Source organism: Neofelis nebulosa, chromosome 7, assembly GCF_028018385.1.
Source record: "Neofelis nebulosa isolate mNeoNeb1 chromosome 7, mNeoNeb1.pri, whole genome shotgun sequence".
NCBI classification, from domain to species: domain Eukaryota; kingdom Metazoa; phylum Chordata; class Mammalia; order Carnivora; family Felidae; genus Neofelis; species Neofelis nebulosa.
Genome location: NC_080788.1, coordinates 118066611 through 118092708, shown reverse-complemented (window position 1 = coordinate 118092708; position 26098 = coordinate 118066611). Strand labels below are relative to the sequence as shown.

Below are 26098 nucleotides of genomic sequence, written 5' to 3'. Positions count from 1 at the left end.
AGCAAAGGGATTTCCTTTTCCAGTGAGTATCCCCACCCTGATGGTTTCACAGGATGGTTTTCCACCAATTTTAGTTTTAGCCTCTTTTGGGGGAAACATTAACATACTTCAAGGCAGTGAACAGCTCCCTTGAAGGGATCCTTTTGAGCAGCATGCTTTATTAAAAGTTACAACATCCTGCACTCAAATGGGAGGCGGGGTAGGTGATGGAAGGAAGCAATCTGTCTCGACGCTTTCCACCCATTAAAAAGTAGTCTTGTCCCAACACACTGGGATGTCCCCTCACCCCATCCCTCTTCAACTCCAGTCTTGTAGGTATGCACACCTATCCGGTTCCGAGAGCGCCCTCTGCCGGCCTCGCACGGTGCTTGCTGGGTGGCACCCAGTGCTGCCCGCCCTGGGAAGGAACCACAAGGGAGTCAACGGCTGACTCGGAAGGGATCTGAGAGCCCGTAAGGCTGCGGGGTTTTCAAAGTGCTCCAACAGACCCTATGGGTTTCTCACAGCGTCACTGCCTGGGGAGAGGAGATGTTCAGGTGGGACCCAGGAGCCCGAGACACCCACCCCTCCCATCAGATAAACTGTGTTCTCAGTTCTACATATTGGGCTTCCACGTATACTTTTATTCAAATTCCTGAGCTTTAAAATCATCTGGGTACCACCGCTCTACTCTGGGCTGGTTTCAAAGCTGAGGAATAAGGCATCTAGCTCCACGTCAGTCTCCTGTTCTCTCACTCTTTCTAGTCCTCCTGGCTGCAGAGAAATGGGTTACCCACACTTGCAATAAGCAAGCAGTGCTTACTGGTGGCAAAGCAGGCCTACTGATTTGTAGTGTTCACTTGCGGCTGTATACAGCCCTCGGGAAAAATACAGTTATCCCAGCTCTGTCCCCCAGTGAGGTTTCTTAGAATGTTAGAGCTCTGCTATTTTCCTTTCCTTGAGCTCCACAGCAGCTGCTGAGGTCGTGCAGCCACCTCTCTCTGAGCCACAGCCTGCCCGGCAGAGTCTGTCCCGTCCTGCAGCAGACATCATATGCCCGGGAGTGACCCTGTCATTTGATATTAACCAGCGCTCTTAAGTAGCACTTGCTATCCAGGAAAGCTGATGTGGTCCGAGTGGGTTCCAAGGATCACACAGCTCAAAGCTGGCCGCTGCTGGGACCCTGACGAGGTGGCTCGGGGCCTTGAGCCAGGCATGGCCTGGAAAACCTCTCAGGAGCACGCTGGCCTTTCTGACACAGCAAAGCCCTGGGCAGTCAGAGAATCTTGGAAGACACATCGAGTCACTTAGCTAAACTCATCTGAAACCAAACCGAAAAGGAGGACGCCAGAGAGAAAACAGCCTTATTTCCAGCCCTGCTTGCAGCCTTTCCCAGCAACAGAGGAGCACTTTCTCCGGAGAGGGTCTCATGGTGATACAGCCACGGCACAAAGAAAGTGCGCTCCTGTTTCAACTAGGAATGTTAAAATAATTCATTTTGGAAATAAAAGCCAAGAAATGGAAGAAAGGGAAAACAGACATTTGCTTTCAATTATTTCTACTGCATAAGTAAATCAAAAGAATAGAGTTTGCCCCTTTCCAAAAAAAAAAATGTTAAGAGAACTGGAGGAAAGATTCCTTTCAGGGCAAGTTTTATTTTCCTCTAACCTCAAAGGAAAAATCTGAAATAATTTTTATTTTGAAACTGGTACTTAAACGTTTTAATACACCTCTTTGGGTTCTGATGGAAAAAGAAGTTTCAAGCACTATCTTTTGCAAGGTTGCTAAGGAAACCATTTGTACCCTGGGTGATGAGTCAGAAGTCTTAAGTGCTGGCTTATAAAACAGAAATTACAGAAATCAAGAATGGCAAGTCTTTAAAATGATTTATGATGTTAATGTTTATGTTAATAAATCTATTTCTCAGCAGAACTCCAGACTGGCCTCTGAAATACGTTTGATTTCTATAAATGTGGATTTCTAAGTTTAGGAGGTAAATCTGACCTATCTTGAGGAAGACACACACACACAGAGGCATGTACGTGTGCTGCACACACACCAGAGTGGAGACAAAGCCTGGATGGACAAGGCCACGCCGCTCATCCCGCTGGGCATGGCACCCTGCACTCTGATCCCAGTTCGAGGACAGCAAGTGTTCAGGGAAATATGTAGCTTACATCTTCAATCAATTGTCAGAGTCCCTGAAGTACACTGTCTAGTCACTTTAAACAGACCACCAGTCATTTGGCTAAGAACCTGGAGAACAGAACACGTCAAAGCTTGTTGCCCTGACCTTCCTGGAGGTAGACTCCAGTCTCCTGGGGCTACACCACACACCGCAGACAGAAATGCCTTATGCTCAGAGCCAATTACGTTTGGGCCCCACTCAGCAAACAACCAGCTCCGGGCCCTGGGAGTGTGAGATCGCGCACCTTCAAGAGCCTTGAGTAGGCTTCAGTGGTCCTCTGAGTTGAAGAGAGCAGGACAGAGCTGCCACGTGGGCAGGCAAAGGTCTGGCCACTGACACACAAACATACACCCTGAGCATGTGCTTGGGAAATGACGGGGAAGGAGGCTGGGTTTAGAGAAGGCATTTCTCGACTGTAATTCTGGGAGGGAAGTACAGAGAAGGCTCGGTAAAGTAAAGAGAATCTAGAAAGTTCTGAAGGTACGTGGTGTAGACCTAGTTTGCTGGGCTGAAGAGGTGGCTTTTGGGGGTGAGGGGGTGAAGAGAGTGAGTGTCCATCAGGCAGTTTCTCTGAGCGACGGGCCAGTATGTGGCACACAGCCAGTAGGCTTGCCTGGTGGGTCAGGGGACAGAGGTGAGGCCAAAGTGCAGGCTGCTGTGGGCACACAAGGCAGGACGTGAAGTCTGGGCTACTTGTCGGGGAGGGACCCTTCAGACAGAAGGCACTAAAGCCTTTACAGAAAACTCTGACAAGAGAGACAAAGGTGCTTCTGCAGAGCTCTCAGAAGCAATGTCATCTGAGCTAATATTTCATCAGGAGCATGGCTGGTGCACTGAAGAAAGCCTGGTGGCGGGAGAGACAGGTGAATCTAAAGGCAGACCGAGAGGTGTGGCAGTGGGGCAGAACACCCAAGCGTGAGCTCATTTTTGGGAAGGGGGTGATGGCGGGAGGTGGGCTCCACAGAAGAGGAGCCAGGAGCCAGCACTTCCAGGAGGATGTCCCTGCGGCAAGCAGCCCCATCCCGTTGGGCCTCTCTTACTGCCATTTACCCCAGGCTCTGTCCTGTACCTTAAAGTTCTTCTGCGATTCGGGAGTTGGGCTTTCCAGGTCGATGAGTTTCTTGAGGTCCTCCTCAATGGTGGACTTGGAGGCCGGCTTGGGGGACGCCCGGAGGTCTCTGGTTGAGGCACGCAGCCTGGTGTGGGCTATCTCGTTGCCGTCGCTCTGGTGACGCCTGGAAAGAAAGGGAAGAGAGGGTAGCAGCCCAGCTGACAAGGTTGAGGGAAGCGGGCGATGGGCCCAGAGGCTATAAGTCAGTGGGGAAGTACAGGAGAGAAAAGGTGAATCTGCTGGGGTACCTGTTTGTGAAAGATACCACCAATCTAAACACAAAAGAAAAAATTCTGATGACTAAATCACTCTTCTACGGGAAACTGGTAGCTCCACTAAGCCCAAATTAGCAAGACTTATTAATAAAAGACCACAGGCTATGAATCTCAAGTATAAGTTTTGTACAAATACAAACAACATAATTGAATGAATCACGTAGGGTTTTGTTTTTCTTCTTTTTTCTTGCTGTACTACTTTGTCAAAAAGTTCTTTATATTCAGGGGTAGTCCCTTTCTAATACTCCCTCCAGTGGCTCCCGGCCCAGTTAAAGACGACATGAGAAGGCTGTGATTAATATAATCAAAGGGATAGTGTCATCTTAGTGCCAAAGGGTCATTTATCTCAGAGTCTGTTCTTCAGACATACTCTCTTCCTACAAGATCGAAGATTCTCAAATCAGTGTTTTGCCACACATTTTATTTAAGGAATGAAGCAGAGAAATAACTGAAGACAGGTTTTACTCAGGAGAAAAGAAGAAAATCTCCCTACCAAACACCAATGCCTTCCCAGACCCCAGGTGGCTTCCTCTCTTGCAGGAAATTGCCCCAACCTTTTCTGTTCTTGGTCATGTTGAAAGCGAACCACTCAGGAAGAGAAGCAAAAGAGTTCTTACTTTCTTGTGTCCATGAATCCCACGGAGTTTATGGTTCCTTCGGGTTTCTTCCAACCAATCAGGTACTTGCTGGTCGCCCCCTGGCGAGGGTAGAAAGTCCTAGGACCAGACGAGGAGGAGGAGGAGGAGGAGGAAGGTAGGAGCTGTGAGGTGGCAGGATGGAGCTCTTCTTTAGGAGAGCTTCTGGCACTGGTGAAGACAACGGGGCTGGGAGAGTGTCGGGAGCCCATGGTGCTGAGGAGAAGCAGGACAGAGACAAAACGACCCTGGTGTGCATGCATGCATCCCGGGGTCAGCACAGCGGCCGTCGAAGTGTCGTCCAGGACAGGAGTGATGGCCAGGTTAAAGAACAATGAGTATTTCATAAAACAGTAATGGGGATGTGCTGGCTAGCCAAAACAGTCTTGTTTTCTCGCTATAATTTAAATGTCTGCTGTGAAAATGAAACACGGTCACTGGGGCTGAGTCTGCACTTTGAGGTTAAAAAGCGAAAATAGTTAAGACTGTCAGGGATGCTCTGAAACATGCTAACAACTAAGCTTTGCTACGGTGAAGCCTGGAAGAGGCAAGTAATAGGCGAACTGGCAATAACAGGTGTAGCAGTCTCGGTGGCTGTCTGCCTTGCCTTCCTCAGAACCAGGGCTCCTGGTGATGCTCCCCAGGTCCAGGCTGAGGAAGGGACACGACACTGGATCAGGCATACAGTTCTCCACACATCCACATCCACGGCCAAAGGGGCACACTGAGGTCTCCTTCCCCATGGCATCTGGCATTATGACTGATTCTCTAGAAAGCTGTTCAATGGAATGGAAATGGATCACTATCCTACACCATATGCAAAAATCAACTCAAAGTGGATTAAAGACTTGAACATTAAGATCTGAAACCATAAAACTCCTAGAGGAAACCACACGGGATAAGCTCCTTGACATCGACCTTGGCAATGATGTTTATGGATTTGACACCAAAAGCAAAGGCAATAAAAGCAAAAATAAACAAGTGGAAGTATTCGAATTAAAAAGCTATACACAGCAAAGGAAACCATCAATAAAATGAATGCAAGTCATATTTCTGGTAAGGACACAATATCCAGAATACATAAAGAACTCCTGTAACTCAATAGGAAAAAAAAATGTGATTAAAAATGGGCATAGAGGGGTGCCTGGGTGGCTCAGTCGGTTGAGCGTCTGGCTTCGGCTCAGGTCATGACCTCACACTCCGTGAGTTCGAGCCCCGTGTTGGGCTCTGTGCTGACAGCTCAGAGCCTGGAGGCTGCTTCAGATTCTGTGTCTCTCCCTCTCTCTGCTCCTCCCCTGCTCGTGCTCTGTCTCTCTCTCTCTCTCTCTCAAAAATAAACATTTTTTAAAATATGGGCATAGAATCTGAATAAACATTTTTCCAAAGAAGAGATACGGATGGCTAACAAGTATGTGAAAAGCCACTCGACCTCACTAATTATCTAGGAAATGCAAATCTAAACCACAATGAAATACCACCTCACACCTGTCAGAATGACTATCACCAAAAAGACAGGAAATAACAGGTGCTGAAAAGGATGTGGAGCAAAGGGAGCTCTTGTGCACTGGCTCTTACTACAATGAAAGTTGTCACTGAAGGTTTAGTGACCAGGATGGGGTCTCAAAGCATTTGCCAATAGCACTTTGTTGGTCAAAACCCAATGGTCCTGAACTGAATGAAGTATGGGCTTTTCATAATGATGCATCAATACTGACTCCTTAGCTACAACAAATGTACCACAGGAACAGGAACGTCAGAGGACAACAATGGGGGAAACTGGTGAGGGGACGTGGGAACTCTCTGTACGGCTTTGTAACTTTTCTGCAAGTCAAAAACTATTCTAAAATAAAAACGTTTCTTACTTAAAAACTAAGCAAATGAACAAAACCAAAAGCCCCAAATCTTAGCGGTGCTGAGACAGGAGATACTACACGCAGATGAAAGTGATCTTGAACCCCCACCTGCAACCTTACCTAAACATCAATTCCAGCTGGCTTGTGTATTTAACCACAGATCCAAAGATTCTGGACTATACCACGAAGAACATCTTTATGATAGAGGCAGAAGTCTCTTTAAAGGATCATAAAGGAAAAGACTGAACTCCATTGAAAGTAAGAACGTCTATTCATCAAAAGACACAGAAAAAGAAGATGTATAAAATACAGGTCCAACAATGGGCTCCTATCCAGAATACAGAACGCCTAAAAATCAATAGGGGAGACCACCATACAGACAAAATGGGCAAAGATCTGAAAAAGGAATTTCACAAAAGAGGATATCTAAAAGACCAATACATGTTGGTGCTCAACATTATCAGTTAAGAGGAAAATGCAAATGGAAGTCAAAAGGGGAACCAGTACACCCCCACCAGAATGGCTAAAATTAAAAGACTTCTGACATCAAGTGCTAGAAAGGATGTGAAGTGACTGCAACGAGCACACGATGTGAGTGTTACTTGCCACAATCTGGTTGTGTGACAAACTGGTTCGGTCTCTGCGAGAGTTGCACGTGTATCATGTAACACAGCAACCCCACTCCTAGGTATATACTCACAAGAAATGTACACGTATGTGTACCAAAGGACACGTACACGAACCTGTAACATCCATAAATTGGAAACACTCCAAATGTGCAATAGTGGGATGGCTACATGAGTTGTGGTAGGTTCTCACGACGTAGATATAACACAGCAATGCTACCTGCAGCACATGGGTGAATCTCACCAACATAATGTTAACTTAAAGACACAGAATAAAACATATGGTAGGATTCCATTTATATAAACCCCAGAATAGGCAAAATGCGTGTGTGATTTTAGGATTCAAGGCTGTGTTTACCTTCGGGAAGAGATGGGAATGACCAGGGAAAGCAAGTGAGAAGAGTGGGGGGAGGGGGGAGTCTGGATGTTGGCTAAGTTCCAGTTCTTGATTTGGGTGGTGATCCCATGGGGATGTTCACTGTGTGAAAATGCAAGCGGATGAACACATATGACCTGTGCCTCCTTTGGGATAAATGTTCCACTTCCACGAGAACACACCCACAAAACTACGTAAGTCAATGACCTGAGAGTACAAGCCCTACATTCCATGAAGCTTGGCCACAAGCAGGGCAAAGAGGGGGTGGGAGTGGGGACAGAGCTGACCCAGCAGGTTTCCCACACTAACTGGGCCTTGTTAACACTTCAGATCAAACTTAACCGTCTCTTTTATTGTTGTAACTAAGGAGGAGGTAAGAAATGGCCAGCCATAGTCTGATTACTCTAACAAATTTTCTTTTTCCCTGAGATTTTTGTAGCTAGAGAGGAAGGGAATGGAAAGAAAGGAAACAAATGAACAAACAAAAAACCCTTACAAGACCTCAAAGGGCAACATAAATTTCCAAACAATGCAATCTCACCCAGTTTTTAGCTTGAATACAAAATTCCTCTATGAGTGCCATATCTAAATCAATGAGAACAAAGTAACAGTAGGTCTCTGTTATGGAAAACAGACTACAAGTGGGTAGGTGAAGTGGGAAGGACATAAAGACAGAGGCAAATGAGCTCAGACACAGTAGCACAAGAGACTCAGGTTAACAGCAACACCCGGGAGCAGAGGCAGTGTCAACAGGAGTTTCTGAAATAGTACAAGTGCAGCGTTTGGAGTCATTTGCCACAAGATGACAGGCTCGTGGTTATGTGTTGCTCACTTAGGGACAACAGCTTATCGCTGGTTTGCAGACTTTCCCCACCTGAGTATATCCACCTCCTATGCACTTGTAACACAGATGTGAGGGTGTCTCAAGCCTCATCTGTGGTTATGATCTGAAGCAGATGCCCACAGAGTGAAAAAATAAGTCAAAGTCTAACGTGCACACCTCTCATCGTGAATAATCATGTGCTTGCTTTGCCTTGATCAGCATCTACCAGCGAGTGCAAGTGTTTTTTAAATACTAGATCTGGTGCTCGCATTCTAGGCATGTTAAAAATGCATACTGCAGGGCCCCACCCCAGAGATTCTGAGTTGGGGGTGGGGAGGGAGCACATGGGAATATGTACTTGCGACTCATTCCCAGCTGATGCTGTGGCCCTTTAACTCCTAACTCGAGAACTACGGTACCATCGGTGCATTTGGATCGCCCATATTTTCCCTTTCTCAGCAGCAAGTATCTTGATGTGATAGTATGGCAATGCAAAACCCTGGGGCTTTCAAAGAGACCAAATGTGTGGTCAGAACAGAAATAATTAGCCATGAGAATGAAGAGTAAATTGTATAGTCCATTAATTTACAAATCATTCCTCCATGTTTTACAAAATAGCTATGCCCGTTTCCACCATAAGGTCCAGACTGCATGAAAAGGAAGTTATGGAAAAGGCTTGGAAACATCAAAGAGAGCAATATATACAGCATATACCAGTTCTTTGGAGCTCTTTGCTTCCTGTGTGAATTTCATTAGTTCCGTTTCCCTGGGAGGCATTCAGTAAGTTTTTTTAACTAGATTACAAACTCTGTGAAGGCAGGGATTTTTCTTTGTGTGTCTAACAATGCCGGAATACACTAGACACCCAGTAAAATACCTCCATACGGTATTTAGCACGTACGGAGCGCACCATCTGTCTTAACTTCTTTACCTTACTGACACAGTCTGTCTCCCCCACTTAAATCTACGTCCCATAAGGGCTGAAATTTTTGTTTCACTGCTATATTCTCCATGCCTAATGGTCCCTGGCCATTGTAGACATTCAATATTTGATGAAAGAAACTGTCAAATAAACTAGCCATTCGTTTTAATGTAAGAATTACGTATGAAGGCTGTATTTTACTCATATTGTATTTAAAATTGGATGTTGCTTTATTTTTATTGCAAGAAATAATTAAATCTACAGAGTATGCTTCTGTTTACAAGTGTATTCTTAAAAAGATAACTGCTTAAGACCACGGACCTAGACATTGGTTTTATCTGTGAACATGATGGCTGGCACTAGATCCCAGGTGTGAAATAGCAGCACACTTTTATTCATGGATGGTTATAATCAAGACAGCCCTATTAACAATTGATTAGATTTGGGAACAAAGGTAAAAGCAAAAAAAATAATTCATTGGTAGTTCTTCCTTCTTTAAAGTATACAACTCACAGCATGAAGCAAGGTGAGCACTTTGGTACACTTGGCCTCTAACTTCAAGTAGGCACATGAGGATCACCTGGGGGCTTCCCAAACACACATTCTTGGGCCCTATTCCCAGAGATTCTGATTTGATAGAGCTGAGGAGGTGCCTAGGTGAATGTATTTTTGCAGACTCTCCCCTAAGTGTGCACACTGCTGGAGAACCACTGCTTGAATCAGCTGAATTATTCCTATTGTTATGACTTCATCGAAATCCAACTTCATACTGTCAAGATCAAGAAGGTGAAGCCATTGGAGCAGGGTTTCTCCAGCTGTGGACTATGGCCATCTGCAGGTATTGATATAAATGAAGATTCCTTGGCTTCTGTCAGATCTTCGGGAGCTCCAGAAATCTGTATTTTAACAAACTCCCCCCAAAAGATTCCCATGTCCCTAGAGTTTAAGAACTACTGTGTTAGCGTCTCACCTCCTCTTGCTCTCAAATAGGTGGTCTCCTCCTTCCTCTGCAGCCCCGTCCCCAGGCCCTGCTGTTGGTGGGGCTCCTTGAAGTGACCAACCCTGTGGGCCTCAAACCACCTGGAGGGAAACGCACCCACACACTTCCCCTGAAAATCTCTGAGGTGGCTTTTAATTACAAAACAACTTCTTAATGTTTAGAAAAGACTCAGCTCAGAGAAACTATTCATTCTCTCTTAATTGTGTATTTAAGTTACAGCAAGAGGAATTTCAGATACACAGACACAGGACAAAGTTTTGAAGAGGGACAGGCTGTGATAAACACTGAACTTGCTCAGAAAGGTCATGGGCCCTCTCTTCTCGGGCTTACCTTACTCCTGTCCCCCTTTGGAAGCGGTTGGACAAGTTCTCATCCTGGTAGGATGGTTTGAATAGGACAAGGAATGGACTCTGCTCTTTCAGAATTCTTTTTGGTCTTACGATTTAATGGCATTTGGAGAATCTGGGCTTTCCCTATCGATGGGATGAATGAATTAGTTGCATCGTAGAACAAAGTAATCATAAACTTTGTGTCAGTGAGTGCCGCCCCAAGCAATCTGCCATTTGACTTGACAGAAGTCTCATTTTCCCAATGTACACCTGACATTTCAGCCACAGTGGCTCTGTTTCTCAGTCTTTGAGATTAGCTGAACACGACTGCACTCTGGATAAAATAATCCCCCACTCGGTAAACCTGAAGAAATGGGGCACGGTAGCTTAGCACAGATCACCTGGAGTTCTGCTATAAAAGCAAAATGCGATGTAATCCTGAATGTCCCCTCTGTGTCGGACCACAGAGCGGAAAATTATCGATGAAAATACTCCACAAACCTCAGGCAAGCAGAGCCAACCATATGCTGAAGAGAAGTTCTGGGTTTGTCATTTGAGAGGCTGCACTTTCACATTCTGAAGAACTAGCTCGTGAATCTTAGAAAAAGAACATCCTCACCTCAAGAAAAAAGTGTAGATGAGAGGCACTGAATTGTTGGCAGTTACAAAAAATTCCAGGCAGAAGATGTTTAAGAGAGAACTGTTACAGATAAAGATGGCAGAATAATTTCTGAACAAAGAAGGCGTGTTTTCCGCGTACACAGGACGCCAGAGAGGGCAGAGGGCCAAAGTGAGACACAGTGGCTCTAACACATGCAGCGGTACACGATCATCGACAGTCCAGCGTGCTACGCTAGCCCGAGGCACGCGTTGACGGGTGATATAAAGTGAACGTAAGAAGCCCTTCTTTACCTCTACTCTCGGGAAACGTACGGCATTTCTGGTATGAACAGTCAACTTGCTAAGTCAACCAGAAAAAATACATTCATCAAACTGACTGTACTGATGACCCTTCTAGTGAACGTCACACACTGACCAACTTACACTCAGACGTCGATTATTTGCATACAAGCTATTAAAAAGTCCTCCTTGGTTATGTTTTGCAGATGAAAATCTTTCAGAGAAGTGACTTCGCTACAAGTTCCTGCTGTACTGGGACTTATACACATACCTGTACATAGGAGCACACAGCTCTGTGCAAATAGTGACACTTGTATACAATGAGCTTTGACATACAGTATTCGTCGGGAATTGAGGATTTATGTTATTTTTGAATCGGATTATTAGTGGGGGCCTTGAGTGTTCAGGCAAAAAGTGAGATCTTTAAGGAACAAGTTATTCATATTTGATCACCAAGATGTACCGAGCACCTTCCTGTTACACTCCTGGTGGCACACAATATGCGAAGGTGTTTGGGAAGAACATATTGGGTGAGAAATCCTCCAGGACTGGATGGCAGGAAAAAGGAAGTCATCACATGAGTGTACTGATCGGCTGCAGAGCTCTGAGGGGGCCCAAGGAATCAAGAGGAAGCGGCAGAACGGCTGGCGAATGAGGGTGGCCATAGAGCCTGGATACTCGATCAGGTCAGGACAGGACGTCAGGAAAGAAATGTGGATTTGCAACTACGAGGTTTTCAGCTTTGTAACGTGTGCTCTTTCTTTTTCTTAAGTTTATTTATTGAGAGAGAGACAGAGACAGAGAAAGTGAGCACAGCACACACGAGCTAGGGAGGGGCAGACAGAGTGTAGAGAGAGAGTCCCAAGCAGGCTCTGCGCTGTCAGTGCAGAGCCCCAAGGGGGGCTCCACACCTCGTGAGCCATGGTATCATGACTGGAGCTGAGATCAAGAGTTGGACACTTAACTGACTGAGCCACCCAGGCGCCCCTATAATGTGTGCTCTTAAATCTAGTTCTCACATCAGCATTACCATCGGTTACACAGCGCTAACGAAAGAGGTCTTTGGTCATCAGAGAAACCAGCACTGCCTACTGCCCAGGCCAGAACTCTAAGAAAAAAACGAACTCAGCTGGTAAGAGTGTTTTAATTTTTTTTTTTTTTTTTAACGTTTATTTATTTTTGAACAGAGAGAGACAGAGCATGAACAGGGGAGGAGCAGAGAGAGAGGGAGACACAGAATCCAAAACAGGCTCCAGGCTCTGAGCCGTCAGCACAGAGCCCGACGCGGGGCTCGAACTCACGGACCGTGAGATCATGACCTGAGCCGAAGTCGGACGCTCAACCGACCAAGCCACCCAGGCGCCCCTGGTAAGAGTGTTTTAAAACTGAAACTATCTTCACCTCTCCTGTGCTTACCACAAACCATTTTTTGAGTGGTTTAAGAGCTGAAAGTCAAATAGCCATTGCGGGGGCGGGGGGGAGGACCCTCTCTCTAAATTTCCAAACTTCATAGATCCTTCAGAGCAATTTATAGACTTTTCGAATGTAGAAAGTTATCAGTGTATATGATTTCTCTTAATGACATGCAAATATAACAACCCGGTGTAATTACCAACTTACATTAATGCAGTTCTCATGGGGTGCCACAAAAACCCTGCACAATCATCAACAGGGAGACTGGAGGACGGAGGGGGTAGGAACACAGCCCAGCCAGAAACACGCAGAGGAACTTAATCACTGTAATTTAGATTTTGTCACCAAGTCCCAGGTACAAGCTCTTTTATGCACTGTCAAGAGATCTCCACGTTAATTGCTATTCCTGTCTTCTGAGGACACAAACACTCTAATTTGCAGTCATTTTAGTTTCTTTAGCTTTGTGCATTTGGTGGCTAAGTCCCCCTTTCCTCCAGAGAAGGAAGTCTGCTAAAGCTCTGATTATCCAGCCTGCTCTGCCAAGACCAACAGACAAGTCACAAAGCATCCCGCTTACCAGAGTCTAGAAATGAATGTGACTCAACCCATCAGCGGGTGGGAAGCCCTGTGCCCTCCCTGAAAGGCCACATTCTTCTCTTCTCTTTTCTAGTAAGTTTGACTTTCAACAGAAAAGTTATTTCCAAATGATGATTTAAATGATTTCTGCATGGTCAGTTTGAAGCAGAAAACAGATAATGCTTTGAGGCCTTCGGACAGCCCCTAGTCAGCACAATCAGATAATGCAAGCCCAAGTGCCTACTTTTTTGGGGGAAGGGGGGAAGGGGGAGGGGAGAGAGAGACAGAGACAGAGAGAAAGACAGAGAGAGAATGTGTGTCTCTCTCTCTCTCTCTCTCTCTCTCTCTCTCTCTCAATCTCTCTCTGTAGATCCCCTGGGATTTGTCAGAGGGCACAGCTGACGTCTTGCCCAGTGCTTTTCAACCTTACTACATGGTGATGCTATTCTAGGCAAGACCTCTATAATCTTTCTTCTGCCAACAAATTAGACCAGAGAGCCATATCCCCAAATGGAATTATCATTCTTAAAAAGATATCCTCCTTTTGGGGTACCTGGGTGGCTCAGTCAGTTAAGTGTCTGACTTTTGGTTTCAGGTCAGGTCACGGTCTCACAGTTCATGGTTTTGAGTCTCATGTCAGGCTGGGTGGGTGCTGACAGCGAGCAGCCTGCTTGGGATTCTCTCTCTCTCTCCCTCTGTCCCTCTCCCCCAATCTCTTTCTCTCTCAAAATAAATAAACTTTAAAACATTGTTAAAAAGAAAAGATAGCCTCTCTTCGAAGTAAAGAACAGAACACCAAAAAGGCAGAAGTCAGGCTAAACCTAGAAATGACACAGAAACTATCTGGAACTGAAAAACAATCGGAGTCTGTGCACAGGAGCAGCCGATGAGACGGTGGGGCATGCCCAAAACTGTGAGTGACTGTTGTAATTATTGGTCATGTGATTCTAGGTCCACATTACATTATTATGGTATTTGACGTCCAGCTTTCTGTTCTACTTGCCCAAATACTTCCTTAACACATCTGAATCAAACACTCTATTTTTTGAATCGTGGAAAGATGCCTGAGTGCCTGGTACTAAGAACATCAAGACTGCTTCCCAACTCCCTTTCTGTTTGGGGTCAAGTAGTTTCCAGGCCTGCAATGTGGTAAACAGAATAAAAACCTGTGCAATGCTTCACACCATAGGGCCAAATGGACATTTTCAGATGCAAAGGTCAGGAATCTTATCACTAACAATATAGACACAATGAGAGAACTGAAATTTAACTGGTCGAGTTAAACAAATCCAAATTAAATCCAGGACATCTTCTGTCATTAAGATTATCCGGTTTTTACTGGCAGATTATGTGCCATTTGAACAGTAAAACTAAATCTAGCTTCTTCGCTGTTTTTCTTCAGGGCATAATAATAAAAGGAGGCCCAGAAGGCAGCAAGGTCAGGTGCTGTCGTGCAAACTGATCAATGACAGCCAAGGATGAGAGGTAAAAGGAGAAACCACCACAGAGATGAACAGGCCCAAAAAGACAGTATTGGAATATTTCCTCCTTCAAAGGGAGAATCTTGTCATATTTTGGATTTTGGGCTCAAATCCAAAAGAGGAAATGAAAAATGGTATTTATTTTGCCTATCAGAGAGATCTCTAAGGATACAGGAGAATGTGTGCTTTCCTGCTCCAAATACATGGGATGTCTAATTTTAGCTACACTTTTCTGCTGGACTCCCCTCCCCCAACCCTCAACATATCACTGGCAGGAGGCAGTTCCTGGAAAAGGATTCCCCTGCAAACACTGGCTAAGTGATGTTCTCTGACAGGCAGTGTGAAGGATGGGCTGGGCATCATAAATAACACCATGTTCCTCTTAGAAAAGACCCCTTTCTTCTAAAAATACGCTCAAGATTTTCTTCCAGTGTTCAAAAGACTGTTTGACTGATAGACGTTCTCTATCACTACCTGAAAGCCTGAATTATAAAATTCTTCTCTAATTCTGGTACACAGGATAATTTTTATGAGATCAAACACAACTTTACAAAGAGTAAATCCGTATACTTTTCTCAGTTAAAAATAATGCATTAGGGTTGTAGGAATAAAATATTTTGGTGGCAAATAAAAGGCATATGTAAAAATAGCGGCCACTGCACGGAAAACCCCTCCTTTATACTCTACTGAGTGAAGCAAAGTGAGATGAGGCTGGAAACTCGATTCGGGAGTGGGCTGGGAAGGCCAGAGGCGGTAGGGGAGGGCAGTTACCTTGTGTGGGAAGCAGCGTCATTTATACTGAAAGTGCTGTTCTCCCTTGTCAGAGGGTTTGAGCCCGCTGGGCTCTTGCCGTGGATGTCCAGGCTCAGGGAGGACTCTGTTTTCCGGTCCATGCCGAGGCCGTCTGTCTCTAAAGTCCGATCCGCCATGGAGATCACTTCGCTGGAACTATGCCACAGGGGCGCCACTTTCTCTTTGCTGGGCCCTGAGCGAGGGGACGACGTGGCAGCCCCCAGGGACGCCGTGCTGCCGTGGCTGGGACCATAGGAGGTGGTGTCGATGCCACTGTCAGCGGAGGTGCCTTGCAGGTAGTTGTAGCTGTTGAGCTCAGACTCCGTGCGGTCCCCATCGTACCACTTCTCGTCGCTGTGGGCACTCGACGCGTTGCTGGAGAGGGTATTGCTGCTGGAGTGGCTTGAGTAGTGGCTGTCAGACTGCAAGGGAAGTAAGACTGCCTTAGGCATAGGCTCTGCTTCTTGAACACTGGGAAGAAACAACGGGAGAATGGCCCTGTGGCAAGTTTCTGGTTATGGGGTTCTCACGGCACAAAAATTCCAGTGATAACAAGCCAAATACAGGAGGGGCCTGGAAGAACCTATTCAGAGTGTTCATGGCAAAGAGTGCTGGAAACAGGCCACGTTTAGATTTAGAACCCATTTTTCAATTCGCTTAGGCTAAATACTATCAATAATATTGAGATCACTTTAATCAGAAGGTATGCTGGATTCCAAAAGTCCTACCAATCAGAGCAAATGTAAGGCAAAATATGAGGCTTATTTGTAAAGAGATCTCCTTTTCCTTCCCCCCACTGGCATCTGTGAAGGAGCCAGCTTTCTAAGGAGTGCTTGGAGATACAATTTATGCTATGTCAATTCAAGGGGCGAGCGGGGTGGGTGGTAGGGAAAGGAAATGATGGTGCTTGGACAACTGGATATCTGCATGCAAAAAACAAAGTATGAAGTTGGGTCCTTATTGCACAGAAAAATAAACTCAAAAGGTCAAAGGCTTAAGTGTATGAGCTAAAACTATAAGACTCTTAGAAGAAAACGTAAGTATACATCTTCATGACCTGTTTATGTGATGGTTTCTTGGATATGAATGACACCAAAAGCACGAAAGGTTTTTAAAAAATTAATTGGATCTCACGAAAACTAAAAACTTTTGTGCTTCAAGAAACCCAATTGAAAGACAGGCAAAGGATTTGAATAGACATTTCTCCAAAGAAGGTATCAAATGGCCAACAAACACATAAAAAGATACTCAATAACACGGTGCCTGGGTGGCTGAGTTCGTTAAGCGTCCGACCTCGGCTCAGATCATGACCTCACAGTTGTGAGTTCCAGTCCCGTGTCGGGCTCTGTGCTGACAGCTCAGAGCCCGGAGCCTGCTTCAGATTCTGTGTCTCCTTCTCTCTCTGTCCCTCCCCTGCTCGCACTCTGTCTCTCTCAAAAATAAACAAACATTAAAAAAATTAAAAAAAAAAAAAAGATGCTCAACATCATTAGTTCCTGGAGAAATGCAAATCAACACCACAATGAAATAACACTTCACACACTAGGATGTTCTAACCAAAAAGGCAGACAGCAGTGAGGGTTGGCACGGCTGGTGGGAATGCAAAATGGGGCAGCTGCTGTGGGAAAACAATCACAGCTCCATTCTTAGTATCTACTCGAGAGATGAAAACACATCACAAAAAACCTTCTCAATGAATATTTACAGAGCATTATTCATAATAGCCAAAATATAGAAGCAATCCACATGTCCATCACCTGGTGGATAAAAAATGTATATGCATACAATGGGAAATTATTATCATAGAAAGAAATGAAGTACGAACACATACCAGAACATAGGTGAACCTCAAAAACGTTATGCTGAATGAAACAAACCAGACACAAAAGGCCAAATAGCGCATGTTTCCATTCATGAGATGTCCAGAACAGGCACATCATCAGAGACAGAAAGTGGATGAGTGGCTGTCGACAGCATGGAGGGCATGGGAAGAGCCTGGGTAACTGCCTGAGGACACAGGATTTCTTTTTGGGGTGGATGAAAGCGTTCTGCAGTTAGACTGTGGTGGTGGTTGCACAGCTTTATGAATATAGTAAAAAACCACTAAATTGTATACTTTAGTTTTTCTTTAATGTTTATTTATGTTGAGAGAGAGAGGGAGAGGTAGAAGGAGAGGGAGGGAGAGAGAGAGAGAATCCCAAGCAGGCTCTGTGTTGTGAGTGCAGAGCCCCATGCAGGACTCGATCTCATAAACCATGAGATCATGACCTGAGTCGAAATCAAGAGTCAGACATTTAACCGACTGAGCCACCCAAGGGCCCCTAAACTCTATACTTTACACAGTGGCTTAGCTGCTTAGAATGTTCTATAATTTACCAAAGAAATAAGATTTCAAAATATATCTGAATAAAATAATATTTTAAATTAGATGGGAGACAGGAAGTCCAGATACCTGGTGGAGATCAAGTGAAAAGAGGAGAGTAGACACTAGCTCAAGAGTGTGTGTGTGTGTGTACACACGCAGGTGCATGTGCATGATGGCTGAGAAAGGGACATGCTCTTCACTGGCTACGGAAAGAGCAGGAGGAGGACATAGAAATTTCACTTTAGAGGGAAAGATTCTTTCTTAAACAAGAACCCACCAATCCATTACTGAACTGGTGCCACGCTGGTTTTTTGCAACAACACCTTTTATGTTATGAGGTCTTCATTTATTTAATGTTTATTTATTTATTTTTGAGAGACAGAGAAAGAGAGAGAATGCGAGAGAGCGTGGGGGAGGAGCAGGGAGAGGAGAAGAGAGAGAATCCGAAGCAGGCTCCATGCAATCAGCACAGAGCCCGACATGGGGCTCGAACCCACGAACTGTGAGATCATGACCTGACCTAAAATCAAGAGTTGGACACTCAACCGACTGAGCCACTCAGGTGCCCTGGCCCTCATTTATTTTTAATGTTTGTAAGGCGGAACTTCTTTAGCTCTGGATCTGTGCTGTGTGAGCACTTTTAATGGGGTTAGCCCAAATCGAGATGTGCTAAGAGTGTAAAATACAGAACGGATTTCTATAGGAATGTGACACGAACCACATTTGTTATGTTAAGTTTTGTAGTAGCCAATTAAAAAGTAAAAAGAAATAGGTGAAATTAATTTTAAGAGTATATTTAATCTAACCTCATCTATCCAAAATATTATTTTACCATGTCATCAATATAAAGGTGTTAATGAAGGAAAGGAAATTGACAGACTGGATAATTTATCACTTACAACATGTTGTGATGACAACATCGCATTTCTTCAGTAAATCTCTCCCCCACAGCCCAGTGCAGGGCGCTTGCCCACGTACAGGCACGTGCTGTTTCTTTAGTTCCATATTCATTTTACTAGGGCAAAACTTACATGAGCAAAACCTCTTATTCTTAATTCCACCCATAAGTAATAAGGAATTAAGTAGAACTATGGTAAAACAAAAACGTGTGTAAGTGTGCAGGACAAGAGAAGCAGGACGGGCAGCTGTCGGGAAGCTATTTATCCCCTTGACTGATGTTCCAAACATATCTCATGCATGCAACTGTGTAAGCAAATAAAATCCACTTTCATTTCTTTTTAATTTTCTAAAATGTTTATTCATTTTTGAGAGAGAAAGAAACCACGCGTGTGCACGCAAGCGGGGAGGGGCAGAGAAAGGGGGGAACAAAGGATCTGAAGCGGGCTCTGCGCTGACAGCAGAGAGCCCGACGTGGGGCTCGAACTCAAGAACCTCGAGATCATGACCTGAGCTGAAGTCGGACGCTTAACCGACTGAACCACCCATGTACCTCAATCAAATCTACTTTTAGCACATTTCTGTTCCCAACATTTCAGGACTGCTTGTGCTGCATCACATGGCCTTCCATCCAGGTCTGTGGGGGTGGCAGGTGCATTCCAAAGAGGAATTTGAGTTAATCTCAAAGCAGCCTTAGGGCCCCTGGCAACAGAAATTCCAGGGCCATGACTGCAAACACCCATCGCCCACCAGGGTCACGTGACGACTTCCCTGACCATGTGGAAGAAACAGCAAAGCACACTGTGAAAACAGCCATTTTCACACTGCACAAAAGGCACATCGCTAGGAAGCTTATCATTTTTATCGTTTGACGGTTAACTTACATGTCCTTGTTTGTTTGGAGACAAATGGACCACCGGATCCTGCCGCATTAATCTCCCACTGGGGCTCTCTCGGAAAGCTGGCAGTACCTTTGATACTGCTGGGAGATGGCACGTTGGCTCTGGAATACAGCACAGGACATTACGGTGCGGGCACTAAGTAGGTACAAGCACATGTTGACAAATGAAGACGGCTTGCCATTGCATTTCTCAGGTCACTGACCAGCAAACTCTGAATTTCAGCGATAAGCTTGTTGAGAGTTTACACGATAGACAGCATGTCAGAAACTAAGTGGCTGATGGGTAAAGCTTGCAGCTGGTGACAGTGTGTCACGTCATACACATTAGCATAGCCAAGTACCACCAAACCAAAGGCCATGAACAACGCGGCAAAGTTAGGAATCAACTTTTGGTTCTGGGGGAAAGTCGAGAATATATGGATTCAATTTATGAAATTCATTCATTGCAAAGTGTGGCTAACCTAGCTTGGTCTACATTACCTAGACAGGCATGGATGCAATCACGTGTTACTTACCATGACACTTTGGAAATATTTTACCTGTATATTCATGCTGCTCGAGGACAAAAGAATTGAAATCCTGAGGTCCTCTATAACTGTAAGCTAAGCACAACAGAAAAGACACACAGCAACTAGTTTACTTAAGACAATTGCTTCCTTTTGGACTCCAAGCTGGCGTTCAAGATGGGGTTCCAAAGGTAAAGGCTAAGCGATTTAGCTGCTTTAACACACCGGTAGCTAACAGCAACAATTCTGGACTTCTGCAGCACCATTGCTAAACGTAAAGGACTGGGCAACATACTCTGACTCTGACTCTCAACCATTTCCAAAAGCAGAGGCAGAGAAATGAAATCTACTGAGATGGGTGTGCCAATTAAGCTCAACTCCTCCTCTCCACTGGGGTACCAGTTTGTAACACACTGATGTACAAAGACAGGTAGGTCTGCTAGCAAATGAGAATCTCCTCAGCCTTTTCAATCAGTGACCTGAAAGTCGTTACGGTGTTTTGTTCTTACAAGGCCGGCCCTTTATACACTCAATACAGTACGCTGAGTAATGAGAATGGAACAATTGTTTTTCTTGATTTCTCCCTGGCATGGGTTATACCAAGCCCCAGATTCCATCTGATGTGCCAATTCGAGAAAGCTAGGTTATTCCTCTGGAATCGTGGAACGTAAAAAATTAGAAAAAATTTATTCTAACATTTTATTTGAAGCCTTCGATATTGGACGGTGAAAGGCCACCAGTTGGTGTAAAGGTTTCTCTGGCAGGTTCTGGGGTATCTTACCAAAGTCATATCTTACTAACAGGATGGAACAATGTGTTGAAAAGATTCATTAGATTCATTGATATTAATTTCAGAGCCTTATCTATTAAGAGTGGGATGCCACCAAAACGAAAGTAGATGCAAGGAAGAAAAGACTGGAGGGAGGTTTATGTGAGCGAATGAATACAGGTCTAGGACGAGCCTCATAATTACCCTTTCCAGTCCCAAGATACCTTTTCATTCCCCATATGACTTCACATGAGTGGGAAGTGTGGCACTGAACGTTGCACAAAGGGCTTGCTGGCAGCTTTGTTCAAAGCCTGCACTAGGAGCCAAAAAAAGCTGCTAAAGTCATGTTGAAGCAGGGATCCTTTCCACATGTGTCGTTACCATCTCAACAGTATCAAAACATATGGGATTAAAAACATTCTGTCAAGAGCGGAGCAGCAGATCGGAAAATGCTCAGGTTTTGTGTGGTGGGGGTGGGTGCCGTGAGAGTGGGTAATGACAGATGGCTTCAGTAACAAGGCACATCTCACTGAAGTTACTGGAACAAAGCAGATCTCAGAACCTGAGAATTACATTTCTCTTCCTCAATTCCTGTCTTAGCTAAATATGTCTTCATTCCTTTCTACGATGACGATGACGGTCAGTGTATTTACGGGGGATAGTCATTAAAACAGAACAAACAGTGCGTTTGCAAAGAAGATAAAAAGATGGGTCTTTGCCTTAAAAGTTTACCCTTTTCAGCCCTGAAATTCACTTCTTTTTACCCCACGCTGATGGTAATGCTACTAGAGCTAAGATAAAGGGGGGAAAAAAACCCACCCAACGGTCTAGATTCAAGTCCCTGATGTACCAGCTGTACTGAGGCTAACTCCCTGGCTACTGTTTTGAAACTCAGTCTTATTTCATGGGAAAATTTTATTGTAGCAACTAGTGTTCCAGTGTCCCCGTAGAACAACTGCATGTAGGAAGAGAAAGGGCTGTGCCAGAAATCCAAATGAAGCCTCACTAATGCACATCTTTCCCATCCAGCTGTTTTATGCTGCTAAGACATGTCCTCAGCTGACAGCTTAATAGCAGAGACCGGGCGGGGTGGGGGGGTGGATACCACAGGAGGGAGGAGAGAGATCCTAACCAAGCTACATATGTGACTGAACAACAATTCCATCTCTTTCCCACTTTGTAGAGTTGGTTTTTTGTTTTGTTTTTTTTTTTTTAACTTGACATCAAGAATACCAATGAGTCTCTAAGGGCACTTATACTAGGCGAAAACAAACAAACAAACAAGGGTCGAGGGAGATGCTTAGGACACATGTGGTTTGGCAGTCTGGCATTTTAATCTCGGTGCTGAAAGTAATTCCTATGTCCTTTCTATTTTTAAACCAGGGGCCACTTAGAATTCCTGGACTTTCCTCTCACGTCTTATTTGCTGCCCTCACTTATACATAATCGAACTGACACTTAGTTCTCAATCACATTTGTTAACCAAGGCTGTCTTCTACAACGGAATGCTTTAAGGACGTCATCAAGAGGTGGCCAAAGTCGCCTCGGTGTAATAGCAACTTGCTTCTGGGAGGAGTTAGTCACTTACCCATCTGGTCAGCAATGCTATCCTCACTTCTTTGCCAGCTGGGTGTAGATTTCCCGCTGCCACCAATATCTGACTGGGTGTTCTGCCTGTCGATGGAGGCTGGGGATCTGCGGCTTACTCCAAACCTGTGGCAATTCCCCCAAACAAAGGCAAAGACGACATCAGGGACCTCAGCCATCAGGGGAAGACAGTCCTGGGTGTAATGAACTGAATTCTAATGACAGGCACTACCAGTTTTGCTTACGTGTTGGCATTTGTACACTCAGGCTTATGCACGTGTACTCAGGGGCCGGAGCTGTGTGTGTTATGGTCAACATACATCACTCTGTTTAAGAAAGGTACGTATGCAAAAAAAAAAAAAAAAAAAAAAAAAAAAAAAAAAAAAAAAAAAGAAAGGGGCGCCTGGGTGGCGCAGTCGGTTAAGCGTCCGACTTCAGCCAGGTCACGATCTCGCGGTCCGTGAGTTCGAGCCCCGCGTCAGGCTCTGGGCTGATGGCTCGGAGCCTGGAGCCTGTTTCCGATTCTGTGTCTCCCTCTCTCTCTGCCCCTCCCCCGTTCATGCTCTGTCTCTCTGTCCCAAAAATAAAAAAAAAAAAAAAAAAAAAAAAAGAAAGGTACGTATGCTCGGTATATACACTGTAAACAAGGGCAGGAGACGTTAGCATCGAGCTAACCTAAGAAATATACAATAGGAAGCCCAAATTTTCTAGCCCACGTGTAGCCAAGCTCGGACTGTCATTCACAGGCAAGGGAAAGGCTTCCCAGTCCTAATGTTCCGTGGACATCTTCTAAGTGGAATTATGTCAGGGGTTTCTCTGAACTCAGTGAGCTGCTAAGTCACTAAGTCATTCATTCCTGGAACAAGTATTTTCTGAGCATTTGCTCTAAGGTCTGAAAGACAAAGACTACTATCATTTACGTTACACAGTGACCACTTCTGAATTGTATATATTTTAAATTGCCTTTTGGGAAGGGCAATTTGGAAGTAGGTAAAGTGGCATACATAAAGGCAAATGTCTATTTCTGGAAAGAACAGTTAACTATTTCAGGAGCCAGTTTTATTTTGCCCTGTGCAGAATAATAATATGTGCTTAATTAAAGCATATGCCTTGATTAGCAACATCGGCAAAGTAAATACCGACTGAGCCCAGGAAAAAAGGCTGAGAATGTAAAATTCAAGGACTTACGTGGACATTTATAAATTTGCGTGTGGTTACTAATGAGCTTATGAGTAATCAATATGATAGAAGATTAACAGCCTGGAATGATGGATGCTTACAATACGTGTCTTATTTGCCACAGACTGATAAACACATGGAGAGAACTAGCAAGTTATACACTGTAAGAGAAAGAGACAAGGAGGAGGGAGGCCTGGACCTGAGTTCCAGCCCCCCCACCCAAAGTCTGGATTTATTTGTTAAATGGCAGTTCCATTATATGGATCTGGGGAGAAGGACCTATATAAAAGCATTTGCAAAGCAGAGAAGGCTGTAACATTAACCCGCTATAACCTCCTCCTAGCTACTTCTGCACAATGACCATTGTTTACAAACTCAGTTATAAGCCTTGCTAAACAAAGTTACCTCCATTATGATCAACAAGAAACTTGATTTACGAAAATTTCAGCAAAAGGTGCTCATTTAATAAAAAAGGGGGGGAGGAGTGGTTCCTACAAAGACTGTGTGTGGATTTCAGTTCTGCCTTTCCTGTAAGCTGGAAGAAAATGGCTAAAACTGTTTGCATCTTTGTATGTATTTATTACTTGATGCAATAATGCTTATTTTCATTAACAATAACAGCAAAGGGTGGTGGGGACGAGTCACTAATTATGATCTTTGCCATCTCCTCCCTAAGTAGGGTCCTTATTAAGCTCATATCTTCCAACTGGCCCTATGATTTTATTCTAAATTTTCAATAAATGAAGACATGTCCACAAAAGCACAGAGATAAAAGTTAAATATGAATTCTAATCTTGTTCTTCCTTTTTGGTAGCAGTGGAAACTAAAGACAACTCTTAAAACCTCTGGATTTAAAGTCAAATGCTTTTCCGGCCATCTGGTTGTATGTATGTATGTATGTATGTATGTATGTATGTATGTATTTAATGTTTATTTTTGAGAGAGAGAGAGAGAGCACGAGCAGAGGAGGGGCAGAGAGAGAGGGGGACACAGAATCAGAAGCAGTCTCCAGGCTCTGAGCCCGACGTGGGGCTCGAACTCACGAACCAAAAGATCATGACCTGAGCCTAAGTTGGAAGCTTAACTGACTGAACCACCCAGGCGCCCCTTTTTTTTTTTTTTTTTTTAATCTGGCTGTCTGGTTTTAAATGAATGACAAAGTAAGGCCGTCCTTAAATCCTGCCTTGAAAAGCATGTATCATCTGGCTGATACTTGAGGCACATTCAGTGACCACGAATCTCTAACTCACAAGCTGGTCCATGGGCAGGCTCACAGCCTGTCCTCATCATGGACTGGAAACTTCTTCTCTACAACTTTTACTGGTCTCAGTTGCCTTCATGGACAAGCTTCCTCCCTCATAGAAGAGTGCTGGAAGAAAGCTGTAGTGGCCTGCCTGCCTCTGTCTGTGCTTCTCGCCTTCAGGCTGTACACCCTCAGTTATGCTTCCCACCATGATCTCCAAGCTCTTCCATTTACCCAGGTCATCCCTCCCTCTGCCACGATCTGCCTCATCAACATTGCTCAGAGCGTGTGGCCCGAAGATACATCTCCAAGGGTGGTAGAATAGACCCTATGTCTTTTCAACAGTGTGGTTTCCTACCTATCTCTCGTTTCCATACCAAACTGGTGCAGGTGCTTTCTCCCCCACATGTAAGTGCAGTGGGCATACTAGTCACCCTGTTACCTCTCAGCTGATCTGGGTGGTCTCAGTACCCCCACACCAGGGAGTGGGCAGGCACACCCTGCACACAGGCAGACACTGGGCCCACTGAAGCGGAGGGAAGAGGACAAGTGAGCAGATCACACTTGTGGACAACCACTGTGTACTGATCTGATGTACTGGTGTTACTCCACGCTTCTGAGCTTCTTGAAGTTTAGTATTAATGGGTTTGCAACAGGCTACATACACTCCTGCCTCACGGTCAACTCGTACACCCCTATTTTTACTGGGCTAAGTTGTAGAGTAGACGTGATCATCTTTCTCTTGATAAGAGTAACTTTAGAATCCAACCTGGCCCACGGGCGGTGCATGTGAATCAGACAATGGACAGTCTCTTGGGTCACTGATATATGCAAAAACTGCCGGGGATCCAGACTAAAGAACCGTATCATTACCTTCTTGTCAAAGATCACCCCAGGTAAAAAAGATGTTATACAGTATGGCAAATATCATGGGTAACCTCACAAACAAGGGAAAATTCCTCAACACCACCTACAGTCGGGTTAGTGTCACACATCAGGTTGAAGAATTACCACCTTACTGAAAACACTGTGTAGGGTGGGCACTGGAACCATGTTTCTGACATTTAATATTCACCAAAACACTAAGGTTTCGGCTTACATTTCTGGTATACGTTTAAAGCGTTTCCCAGTCATAAGAAAACTGCTTTTGTTGTTGTTGTGAGCTCATTTATATTTTATTGTACTAACACTAAAGTTGCAGCGGATTCTTATTTTTGAAGTAAAAGCAGGCCATTTAAATTCTACTAATTGTGGGGCGCCTGGGTGGCTCAGTCAGTTAAGCGTCTGACTTCAGCTCAGGTGACGATCTCACGGTCCGTGAGTTTGAGCCCCGCGTCGGGCTCTGGGCTGATGGCTCAGAGCCTGGAGCCTG

The 26098-nt window shown here is 44.7% G+C and overlaps 1 protein-coding gene across 11 annotated transcripts in view; it reads right to left on the bottom strand.

Annotated features, from left to right (window-relative positions):
- Window positions 1-26098, bottom strand: part of SIPA1L1 (signal induced proliferation associated 1 like 1) — a 365694-nt gene that overhangs the window by 18995 nt on the left and 320601 nt on the right. For 9 of the 11 annotated variants that reach the window (XM_058739522.1, XM_058739520.1, XM_058739519.1 and 6 more), the window contains 6 exons: window positions 22306-22430; window positions 19982-20044; window positions 19426-19544; window positions 15259-15701; window positions 4171-4404; window positions 3237-3402 (listed from right to left, as the gene is read on the bottom strand). In XM_058739522.1, the coding sequence (XP_058595505.1) occupies window positions 3237-3402; window positions 4171-4404; window positions 15259-15701; window positions 19426-19544; window positions 19982-20044; window positions 22306-22430 (1150 nt within the window). The remainder of the gene's footprint in view (window positions 1-3236; window positions 3403-4170; window positions 4405-15258; window positions 15702-19425; window positions 19545-19981; window positions 20045-22305; window positions 22431-26098) is intronic. The other 2 variants (XM_058739529.1, XM_058739530.1) reach the window with 1 other exon arrangement.